The 12,750-nt window shown below is 44.5% G+C and overlaps 1 protein-coding gene across 1 annotated transcript; it reads left to right on the forward strand.

Annotated features, from left to right (window-relative positions):
• The first annotated feature begins 1,182 nt into the window (after positions 1-1,182).
• On the forward strand, positions 1,183-6,428 carry LOC141085090 (uncharacterized). Its single transcript, XM_073570141.1, has 4 exons — positions 1,183-3,930; positions 4,088-4,277; positions 4,639-4,798; positions 4,903-6,428. The coding sequence occupies exons 1-4, from the start codon at positions 3,736-3,738 to the stop codon at positions 5,357-5,359; spliced, it is 1,002 nt and encodes a 333-aa protein (XP_073426242.1). The 5' UTR covers positions 1,183-3,735; the 3' UTR covers positions 5,360-6,428.
• The last annotated feature ends 6,322 nt before the right edge of the window (positions 6,429-12,750 follow it).

A 12,750-nucleotide genomic window follows, 5' to 3' on the forward strand; every position in this document is an offset into this window, starting at 1 on the left:
CGACCAGGATGGATATATGGGGGGAGCAGCGCAAGGGACCAGGATGGATTTATGGGGGGGGGGCAGCACAAGGGACCAGGATGCATATATATGGGGGAGCAGCACAAGGGACCAGGATGGATAGAATCATAGAATCATAGAATCGTAGAGTTGGAAGGGACCTCCTGGGCCATCTGGTCCAACCCCCTGCTCAAAGCAGGATTCGCTAAATCATCCCAGTCAGATGTCTGTCCAGCCTCTGTTTGAAGACTTCCATTGAAGGAGAACTCACCACTTCTTGTGGCAGCCTGTTCCACTCATTGATCACTCTAACTGTCAAAAAGTTTTTTCTAATATCTAATCTGTGTCTCTTCCCATTCAGTTTCATCCCATTGCTTCTAGTCTTTTCTTGTGCAAATGAGAATAAAGTTGATCCTTCTACAATGTGACAGCCCTTTAGATATTTGTAGACAGCTATTAAGTCTCCTCTCAGTCTTCTCTTTTGCAAACTAAACATTCCCAAATCCTGCAACCTTTCCTCATAAGACAGGGTTTGCAGACCGGTCACCATTCTGGTCGCTCTTTTCTGAACTTGCTCCAGTTTGTTGATGTCTTTTTTAAAATGTGGTGCCCAAAACTGGACACAATATTCCAGATGAGGTCTGACCAAAGAGGAGTAGAGGGAAATAATGACTTCACGTGATCTAGACTGTATGCTTCTGTTAATACATCCTAGAATTGCATTTGCCTTTTTTGCTGCTGCATCACACTGTTGACTCATATTCAGTCTGTGATCTATTAGTATACCCAAGTCTTTTTCACATGTGCTGTCACTTAGCCCTATTCCTCCCATTCTATATATGCTTTTTTCATTTTTATTGCCCAGATGTAGTACTTTGCATTTCTCCCTGTTAAAAACCATTCTGTTAGTTGCTGTCCACTTCTCCAGTTTATTTAAATCTTTTTGAATCCTCTCTCTCTCTTCTCTAGTATTAGCTATCCCTCCTAGCTTTGTGTCATCAGCAAATTTAATCAGTTTACCCTCAATTCCTTCATCTAAATCGTTGATAAAGATGTTGAACAATACAGGGCCCAGGACAGAGCCCTGTGGTACCCCACTTGAGACATTCTTCCAACTGGATGTGCAGCCATTTACGACCACTCTTTGGGTCCGATCACTAAGCCAGTTATGAATCCACCTAACAGTTGCCTTGTCCATTCCATACTTAGTCATTTTTTCAATAAGGATTGTATGAGAGACTTTGTCAAATGCTTTGCTGAAGTCAAGATATACTATATCTACAGCATTTCCTTGATCCACCCAATCAGTGATACCGTCATAGAAGGAAATTAAGTTAGTCTGACATGACTTATTAGTTAGAAACCCATGCTGACTCTGTTAATCACTTCATTCTTATCCAGGTATTGACATACATGTTGTTTAATAATTTGTTCAAAGATCTTTCCTGGTATAGAAGTCAGACTCACCGGCCTATAGTTGCCTGGGTCCACCTTCTTCCCCTTTTTGAAGATAGGAACAACATTTGCTCTTCTCCAGTCTTCTGGCACTTCTCCTGTTCTCCAAGAATTTTCAAAGATTATGGAGAGGGGTTCAAAAATTTCTTCTGCTATCTCCTTCAGTACTCTGGGGTGTAATTCATCTGGACCTGGAGACTTGAATTAATTTAGGTTAGCTAAGTGTTTCCTCACTATCTTTCTGTTTATAGATATCCTGGATTCTTCTATTCCCTTAATAGGACAGTGAATAACAGTTGATGTTGCATTTCCTTTCTGAGAGAAAAATGGGTATATGGGGATATGTGGGGGGGGGGGGCAGCACAAGGGGCCAGGATGTGTGTATATGTATATATATGTATATGTGTGTGTGTGTATATATATATATATATATATATATATATCTATATAATGAGCAGCACAAGGGACCAGGATGGATATATGGGGGGAGCAGCACAAGGGGCCATGATGGATATATGGGGGAGCAGCACAAGGGACTAGAATGGTTATATGGGTAGGGAGCAGCACAAGGAGCCAAAATTTATGGGGGAGAGCAGCACAAGGGACCAGGATGAATATATGAGGAGGAGCAGCATAAGTGACCAGTATTGATGTGTGGGGAGAATCACATGTGGCCAGGTTTGATATATGTGGGGGAGCAGCACAAGGTGCAGAACAAGGGACGAGGATGGATATATGGGGGGAACAGCACAAGGTACCAGGATGGATATATATGGGGGAGCAGCACAAGGGAACAGGATGGATAAATGGGAGTGGCAGGACAAGGGACCAGGATGGATATATGTTGGGAGCAGCACTAGGGACGAAGATGAATAAATAGGGGGCAGAACAAGGGACCTGGATGGATATATGGGGGGGAACAGCACAAGGTAATAGGATGGATATATGGAGGGGAGCAGAACAAGGGACCGGGGTGGATATATGGGGGGCAGGACAAGGGAACATGATATATGGGGTGAGCAGTACAAGGAACAGGATGGATATATGGGGGAGTAGAGCACAAGGGAACAGGATGAATCTATGGAGTGGCAGGAAAAGGGACCAGGATGGACATATGGGGGAGTAAAACAAGGGACGAGGATGGATTTATGGGGTAAGCAGTACCAGGGACAGGATGGATATATGGGGGAGCAGCACAAGGGACCAGGATGAACATATGGGGGAGCAACAGAAGGGAGCAGGATGGATAAATGGAGTGGCAGGACAAGGGACCAGGATGGATATACTGTATGTTGGGAGCAGCACTAGGGATGAGAATGGATAAATGAGGGGGCAGAACAAGGGACACCTGGATGGATATATGGGGGGAACAGCAAAAGGTAATAGGATGGATATATAGAGGGGAGCAGCACAAGGGACCAGGATGGATATACTGGGGGCAGGACAAGGGAACAGGATATATTGGGTGAGCAGGGACAGGATGGATATATGGGAGGGGAGCCGGACAAGGATGTAAATAAGGGGGGGGAGGGTCAGGATGGATATATGGGGGACAGAACAAGGAACGTATGGGAACCAGGATGGATATATGGGAGGGCAGGACAAGGGACAAATGTGGGCCAGGATGGAAATCTGGGGCCCAGGCTGCAGATATTGAGACCAGACTTGGGCATATTATAAAATAAAGGGGCCCAGAATGATGACCATGTTAGGCTGGTTTCACATTTGCGTTTTATCGCGCAGCGTATTGTGCGCTATCGGTCGCACGCGCATTTGTCCCCTATATTTAAAATAGCGTGCGCAGTGTCTAGCGATTGCACGCAGGCCTCAGCGTTTCAGTGCGCTGCGCATTTTCCATGTATGCGATCAGACGCTACATGTTGCATTTTTTGGTCCGCCCAACGTCGTTAAAAATGCTCATGCGCGCGTCAGCACACGCAATGCGCAAAAAAATAGTATTAGTCTATGTGCGAGCTGACGTGCGCTGTATAGTGCGCATGTCAGCGCTTTGCGAGCGCGTGCGATTTCAGAGTAAACAATATCTAGACACTGTCTAAATCCAGCCCCTCAACAAGAAACATTGTTTTGGAGCATGGGAGATAAAAGGAGGGCTTTGTAGTGCCACCTCATCACTCTCCAGACATACTGCAAGAAGAAAAGACACCCACCCAGCCAGAGGTCATATCTTGGATCACAGCAGCTTAATGTGAGTATAATTTTTCTGTGAGCCTGTGCTTTCAAATATATAATGTGTACTGTTTATTTTTTTATTTTGCTAGAATGTCTTCTGGATCCGAATACTCACCAGCAGCGGAAGAATTGGCAGACGCAGAGCGTGAGGTGAGTAGTTTGCGGTCTTGTGAAGTGTACCCGCCTGTCCAAGTGTTTATTTATTTTCTTTTAGAGACCTCAGCATCGGACCAGCCAAGTGAGGGTGAGCAGCGTACACAAAGCACGGCGGGAAGGAGACGCACGGTAGGAAAGTTTTTTCCCTAATATTTTTTTTTTTTTTTTTAATTAAATTTTTGGATTCTGGTTTTTCGGTCCAGCTTTTCTCCCCTTTTTTTTTTTTTTTTCTTCTCCATCACCCCTCTCCATAAATGCAAAGATTCTAAATGTATTTCTTTTCTAGGTTCCACAACAGGATGAGGACGTCTATCTAGACAATGAGCAACTCATCAGCCAGGAGCGTGTCCCGTTGTGGGACAGCCGTGACCAGCAGTACAATGACATTGTGGTGACCCGGCGGCTATGGAATGAAGTGGTTGCAGCATTGATGGAGGGCTGGGACAGCGCCTCTGCAACTGTCAAAAAGGCGTTCAGTAAGTATTTCTCGGTTGTGTGATGCTGCATTGACTCTTGATCCTGATGATACATGTGAGTTTACGGCAAGAGATCTGCTTGCAATAAACACACGTGTCCTCAGGTTCAATAGTGTACGCATTGTGCATTGTCATGCTGTGTCTTTTTAATGGTTCACTCTTGATCCTGATGATACATGTGTGTTTACTGCAAGAAATCTGCTTGCAGTAGACACACGTGTCCTCTGGTTAAATAGTGAATGCATTTTTATTTGAATTATTGGTGATTCAGCATTGATGACAACTCAGGTGTGTGGTAATACAGATACCATCATTGTGTGGTACAACCTAATTCTTTTTTTCTTTTCCATTGTTTCAACAGTGAACAAAGTCCGCACACGTTGGCGCTCGATGAAGGACCGTTTCAACACTGATGTTCATGCTGAGGGGCAGGTTCGCAGTGGCTCTTCTGCAAGGACAAGAACCAAGTACCGCTATCATCGGGCCTTGGAATTCTTACGACCAGTACTTGCCACCAGAGCGTAAGTATTTTTTTTTTTTTTTTTTGGCTTAACCCTAATTTATATTCCACAGCTGATCCGTCTTGTTAATGCTGGATACTTATGTTTACCTTTTTTTTCCGCAGCACCTGGAGCAGCACCCTGCAACCTGTCACGGAAGCGGTTCATCGATCGACCTCGGACCCGTCCCAGCCATCCGACAGCCAGGAAGCAAGTTGCAGGTCAGCAACAAAGACAGCTGGTGGCCAGGAAGCTGGTCAATCAGGTGTTTCCCTGTCCCAGGTCCCTGCCACTGGTTATGCGAGCACTACCCGCCAGCGGCAGAGGGCCTCGGACAGGCCTGTTTTGCCAGAGTTCATGTACTTGAGCGAGGCCTTTCATGCCAGTCTCAAGACTATGTCCGAAAGAGTGGAAAGTGGATTTTCTCTAATGGAACGTGGTTTTAACTACATGGAACACCGCTTCCACTCTTCCACACAGCTCCTTGACTGGCTTGAGGCCGACCTCAATAGACCAGCGCATCATTTCTTTAGTAAAATTGAACGGGGCATGGCTGATACCTTAGTCCTGAGCAACAGCTGAGTGTGTTACACGCCTGCAACACTGCTTACTTGCAGGCTATGCAGCAGAATCAGTACGTGCAGCAGTCAGTGTTGTCATTCCCACCTGTGCCACCACTGACTCGCTTCACCTGAGTACCGACTTCTGCTGCATATCGTTGCTACCTGCATTCCTAGCCAAGCTGGGCACCACTACACCACACCAATGTCGAGTGCTGCTGGACACTCCACCCCCGCCGCTACCACCATGTCATTCGCTGCTTCTGTCTGGAGCACCAGTACTGCCACAGTTACCACATCTTGGCGCACCTCCAGTGCTAAATCTCGTTGGGCCACCACCTCTCCACCTGTTCGCACAGAAAGAACCTCTCCGGATCAGAGCACCGCCACTTCTCCAATGTATGAGAGCACCACCACAACTCCGCACCATACAAGGAGCACCCCAACCACCACTCTTCAGAGGACCACCACCACCACCACATCTCCTCATAGGAGCACCGCCACCACTACTCTTCAGAGGATCACCGCCAACATTTCGCCTCCTCATAGGACCTCCAAAACTACACATCAGAGTAGCACTGCCACCACTTCACCAGATCGGAGCACCGCCCACACTTCTCCCACCAGAAGCACCAGGCGTAATTCACCTTCCATGAGCACCGACACCACCATTTCACCTACAAGGAGCATCGCCAGCATCTCCACCGAGCACCCAGGGGAGACGCTCATTCTGTTTTTTATTCACATCGTCCACGGACCAGCAGCTCTAGGCGGTCAAGCCATGGAAGGCGGTCACACGGTGGAAGTCGGTCCAGGCAGGTGACTCCTGCCCTAAGGAAGAAAAAACAAAAGACTTTGTTACTCAATCCCCCCTCTCCTTCCAATGTTTCACAACCTTCCTCCTTTATCATGCCTGACCTCCCTTCCCCCAGTAATTTAGTAGCACCTTCACCTAGAACCCCTTCCTCAGTTTCCAGCCGTTCATCCTCTCTCCACACCCCCAAAGTATCCAACACTTCTCCCAAACGTCCTTCAAAGTGAAAATAATTTTATTAAAAAAAATAAATATTGAATATTTTGTGTTCAAATAATGTTTGGTTAATGTGTCTTTCAACGCCTACACACACTGCGCCGTACACTTTTCTTTTTTGTGTACACACAGCTCCAGAAATGACACGTTTCGTGTGTCAATTTTGGAGATATGTATTTGCAAACAAGAAAAATCTGACGTGCATTTTTTACATGGCCTTAGTGTCTTTGCTCCAGGTAGACGTAATAGATGATGGTGTTGATTGCAAGGACTATCTATTGTTACCTTGATGAGTATCCTTATCAGTTAATCTACTATGGTGTTTTGTAACATCATTTTATTGTTTGGAATACAATCCAAGGTTATTATAGATAGACCTTGTAAATCAGGGTTCCCCAACTCCAGTCCTCAAGGCCCACCAACAGATCATGTTTTCAGGATTTCCTTACTGTTGCTCACGTGATAATTGCATCACCTGTGCAATACAAAGGGAATCCTGAAAAAATGATCTGTTGGTATAACTTGAGGACTGGAGTTGGTGAACGAAGTTCTAAACAACCTCATACTCTATTTAATGTGTGTGAAAATACACGTCATATGGTCATGAACCTGGCGTTGTATCATTCTTTGAAGAAAAAACATACAGGTCTAAACACAGGCTTTTTATTAACATACACAACACATAAAAATTAGGTTACACCATTTGCTCTTGCCAGGCCACCCGTCCAACATCAGAGGTGAAGTAGTTTGCAAACTGGTCCCTCATTTGCCCTACTTCCAACAGATGACCGTAGAGGGTGCTGATTAAATTCAGGCAAGGGGTTAGGAGAGGAATCATCTAGTTCAAAACTAGGGTGCTCTCTATCCATCACAAAATTGTGTAGAACAACACAGGCCTTCACCACCTCATCCACAGTTTCTAGTTTAATGACTGTGGAGAGAATTCGCCATCTGGATACTAGTTTACCAAAGGCACACTGTACAGTTCTTCTGGCCCTGGTCAGGGCCGCACCTATAATGAGGCGATTTGCACCAGCTGCTCAAGCGGCAGGGGGCGGCATTATGCGCTCCTCTACCCGCAGCACCTACAATTTAGCCTCTGCACGCTGATGCTGCGGTCGTGCAAGAGGCTGTAATTGATGCGGTCACAGGAGGGAAGGTGTCAGGGCCCCCTGATCATGTGACTCATGACTCCTCCTGTGACCTCATCTCAGGTCCTGTGCGCATCATTTCTTGGTTTATGCAGGACTGCTGTCTGTCATCGTGAGTGAGCTACTTGTGTGTGTGAGCTGTGATACATGCGTGTGTGAGTTGTGTGATACATGCGTGTGTGAACTGTGTGAGCTGTGATACATGCGTGTGAGCTGTGATACATGCGTGTGAGCTGTGTGTGAGTTGTGTGATACATGCGTGTGTGAGTTGTGTGATACATGTGTGTGAGCTGTGTGAGTTGTGTGATACATGTGTGTGTGAGCTGTGTGAGTTGTGTGATACATGTGTGTGTGAGCTGTGTGAGTTGTGTGATACATGTGTGTGTGAGTTGTGTGATACGTGTGTGTGTGTGAGCGAATTGTGTGATACGTGTGTGTAAGTTACTTGTGTGAGCGTGAGCTACTGGTATGTGAGCTGTGTGTGATACGTGAGCGCTGTGTGTGTGATACGTGTGAGCTGTGTGTGATACGTGTGAGCTGTGTTTGTGTGTGATACGTGTGAGCTGTCTGTGTGATACGTGTGGGGTGTGATACATGTGAACTGGGTGTGTGATACGTGTGAGCTGTGTGTGTGATACGTGTGAGCTGTGTGTGCTGTGTGTGTGTGTGATACGTGTGAGCTGCGTGCGATACGTGTGTGTGTGTGATACATGAGCCATGTGTGCGTGAGCTACGTGTGTGTGTGTGTGTGTGTGTGTGTGTGTGCGTGCTAAAGCAAAAGTTGGCACAACCTGCCAGTGTTCTACGATTTGGGTGAGGACATTCATTGTATGTGGGCTGGTGAATTTTTTTTGTCAGGGCTGCTTTTTGGTCTTAGCCCGGCCCTGTGTAAGGAGCAGAGCTGCATGTGTGCGAGGTGTAAGGAGCAGAGCCGCGTGTGTACGAGGTGCACGGAGAGGAGCCGTGCGTGTGTACGAGGTGCACGGAGAGGAGCCGTGCGTGTGTACGAGGTGCACGGAGAGGAGCCGTGCGTGTGTACGAGGTGCACGGAGCGGAGCCGTGCGTGTGTACGAGGTGCACGGAGCGGAGCCGTGCGTGTACAGAGCAGAGATGTGTACGGAGCTGAGCAGCGCATGTGCGAGGTGTACAAGGTGTATGGAGCAAAGCCGCAGGTGTACAAGGTTTACGGAGCAGAGCCATTTGTGTACAAGGTTTACAGAGCGTGGCCACGTGTGTACAAGGTGTACGGAGCAGAGCCGCATGTGTACGAGGTGTATGGAGCAGAGCCATGTGTGTACTGAGTGGAGACGTGTGTGTGCGAGGTGTACAGAGCGGAGCTGTGTGTGTGCGAGGCATAAAAAGCGGAACCATGTGTTTATGATGTGTGCAGAGCCATACGTGTACAAGGTGTATGGTGGGGAGCATTCATACCTCCCAGCGGGACAGTCCCGATTTTGAGAGAGATTCTGTCCAACTACCCCAGCTGGGAGCTTACTTTTCACGCGGACACAGGACTACACGGCGGACCCCCGCGGAGTACTTTAAAATTCGCACGTGACGTTCTACCGGAAGTGATGTGCAAGAAGCTGAACGGAAATTAGGTAATTTCGGGAGGAGATTGTGGCAGAACCATGGAGGCACTTCAGGGAATGTTTCAGATCCATCATTGTGTCGTCCTCCAACAGCGTGGATAGCAGGATCGCCTTGGACTCGGGGTTGCCGGCCATGTAAGCGGATCATATGTCCTGTCCTAGTATCTTTATAGAATCTTTCTCTCTTTGTTTCTTTATCTCTCTAATCTTTCTTTTCTCTCTCTTGGCTCTTTCTTTCTCTCTGTTTCTTTCCTTCTTTCTTTCCCCTCTTTCTCTCTCTCGTCTTTCTTTCTTTCCCCTCTTTCTTTTTCTCGTTGTTTCTTTCTTTCTCTCTCTCTGTGTTTTTTTTCTCTCTGTTCTTTCTTTTCCTCAGTACCAGTCAGTGTGCCCACAGTACCAGTAGAATAAGATGGGTAGGAAACTAGGTGGCACTTGTCATATTGAGCCTCTCATACTTTTTACTGGTGTATAATCATATGCCCTCAGCATCCCCATAAAGTGGGCCAGCCCCAGACAACAGGGTACAAGCAAATCACTATTACTATCAGTCCAAGTGTACAATTATATACGTAAAGTTAATGATGTCCCTGTGCCAAGCAGTGTGGAGGATCAGAATACACTGAGGAGACCAGAGCAGCGGGGTTTGGGGAGAAGAATTATATGGGGCCCATTATACTGTATGAAGTAATATATGGTGGCCATTGTGCTGTATGAAGTTATATATGGGGACCATTATACTGTATGACGTAATATATGGGGACCATTATACTGTATGACGTAATATATGGGGACCATTATACTGTATGACGTAATATATGGGGACCATTATACTGTATGAAGTAATATATGGGGACCATTATACTGTATGAAGTAACATATGGGGACCATTATACTGTATGAAGTAATATATGGGGACCATTATACTGTATGAAGTAATATATGGGGACCATTATACTGTATGAAGTAATATATGGGGACCATTATACTGTATGAAGTAATATATGGGGACCATTATACTGTATGAAGTAATATATGGGGACCATTATACTGTATGCAGTAATATATGGGGACCATTATACTGTATGAAGTAATATATGGGGACCATTATACTGTATGAAGTAATATATGGGGCCCATTATACTGTATGAAGTAATGTATGGGGCCCATTATGCTGTACGAAGTAATGTATGGTGCCTATTATTCTGTACGAAGTAATATTATTGGGCCCATTATACTGAATGAAGTAATATATGGGACCATTATACTGTATGAAGTAATATATGGGGCCCATTATACTGTATGAAGTAATATATGGGGCCCATTATACTTTATGAAGTAATATATGGGGCCCATTATACTGTATGAAGTAATATATGGGGCCATTATACTGTATGAAGTAATATATGGGGCCCATTATACTGTATGAAGTAATATATGGGGACCATTATACTGTATGAAGTAATATATGGGGACCATTATACTGTATGAAGTAATATATGGGGCCCATTATACTGTATGCAGTAATATATGGGGCCCATTATACTGTATGCAGTAATGTATGGGGCCCATTATACTGTATGAAGTAATGTATGGGGCCCATTATACTGTATGAAGTAATATATGGGGCCCATTATACTGTATGCAGTAATGTATGGGGCCCATTATACTGTATGCAGTAATGTATGGGGCCCATTATACTGTACGAAGTAATGTATGGGGCCCATTATACTGTACGAAGTAATGTATTGGGCCCATTATACTGTATGAAGTAATATATGGGGCCCATTATACTGTATGAAGTAATATATGGGGCCCATTATACTGTATGAAGTAATATATGGGGCCCATTATACTTTATGAAGTAATGTATGGGGCCCATTATACTGTATGAAGTAATGTATGGGGCCCATTATACTGTATGAAGTAATATATGGGGACCATTATACTGTATGAAGTAATATATGGGGCCCATTATACTGTATGAAGTAATGTATGGGGCCCATTATACTGTATGCAGTAATGTATGGGGCCCATTATACTGTACGAAGTAATGTATGGGGCCCATTATACTGTACGAAGTAATGTATTGGGCCCATTATACTGTACGAAGTAATGTATTGGGCCCATTATACTGTATGAAGTAATATATGGGACCATTATACTGTATGAAGTAATATATGGGGCCCATTATACTGTATGAAGTAATATATGGGGCCCATTATACTGTATGCAGTAATGTATGGGGCCCATTATACTGTATGCAGTAATGTATGGGGCCCATTATACTGTATGCAGTAATATATGGGGCCCATTATACTGTATGCAGTAATGTATGGGGCCCATTATACTGTATGAAGTAATGTATGGGGCCCATTATACTGTATGAAGTAATATATGGGGCCCATTATACTGTATGCAGTAATGTATGGGGCCCATTATACTGTATGCAGTAATGTATGGGGCCCATTATACTGTACGAAGTAATGTATGGGGCCCATTATACTGTACGAAGTAATGTATTGGGCCCATTATACTGTATGAAGTAATATATGGGACCATTATACTGTATGAAGTAATATATGGGGACCATTATACTGTATGAAGTAATATATGGGGCCCATTATACTTTATGAAGTAATATATGGGGCCCATTATACTGTATGAAGTAATATATGGGGCCCATTATACTGTATGAAGTAATATATGGGGCCATTATACTGTATGAAGTAATATATGGGGCCCATTATACTGTATGAAGTAATATATGGGGCCCATTATACTGTATGAAGTAATATATGGGGCCCATTATACTGTATGCAGTAATGTATGGGGCCCATTATACTGTACCAAGTAATGTATGGGGCCCATTATACTGTACGAAGTAATGTATTGGGCCCATTATACTGTATGAAGTAATATATGGGACCATTATACTGTATGAAGTAATATATGGGGCCCATTATACTGTATGCAGTAATGTATGGGGCCCATTATACTGTATGAAGTAATGTATGGGGCCCATTATACTGTATGAAGTAATATATGGGGCCCATTATACTGTATGCAGTAATGTATGGGGCCCATTATACTGTACGAAGTAATGTATGGGGCCCATTATACTGTACGAAGTAATGTATGGGGCCCATTATACTGTACGAAGTAATGTATGGGGCCCATTATGCTGTACGAAGTAATGTATTGGGCCCATTATACTGTATGAAGTAATGTATTGGGCCCATTATACTGTATGAAGTAATATATGGGACCATTATACTGTATGAAGTAATATATGGGGCCCATTATACTGTATGAAGTAATATATGGGGCCATTATACTGTATGAAGTAATATATGGGGCCCATTATACTGTTTGCAGTAATATATGGGGCCCATTATACTGTTTGCAGTAATATATGGGGCCCATTATACTGTTTGCAGTAATATATGGGGCCCATTATACTGTTTGCAGTAATATATGGGGCCCATTATACTTTATGAAGTAATATATGGGGCCCATTATACTGTATGAAGTAATATATGGGGCCCATTATACTGTATGAAGTAATATATGGGGCCCATTATACTGTATGAAGTAATATATGGGGCCCATTGTACTGTATGAAGTAATATATGGGGCCCAT

The sequence above is a fragment of the Dendrobates tinctorius genome, unplaced genomic scaffold (assembly GCF_039654945.1).
Source record: "Dendrobates tinctorius isolate UK_male_01 unplaced genomic scaffold, ASM3965494v1 ptg000028l, whole genome shotgun sequence".
NCBI classification, from domain to species: domain Eukaryota; kingdom Metazoa; phylum Chordata; class Amphibia; order Anura; family Dendrobatidae; genus Dendrobates; species Dendrobates tinctorius.

Coding starts and splice junctions, on each gene's coding strand:
- LOC141085090 (XM_073570141.1), top strand. CDS start 3,736: ATGTCTTCTGGATCCGAATACTCACCAGCAGCGGAAGAATTGGCAGAC. Junction 3,931..4,087: donor CGGCGGGAAGGAGACGCACG/GTAGGAAAGTTT, acceptor TTTCTTTTCTAG/GTTCCACAACAGGATGAGGA. Junction 4,278..4,638: donor AACTGTCAAAAAGGCGTTCA/GTAAGTATTTCT, acceptor TTGTTTCAACAG/TGAACAAAGTCCGCACACGT.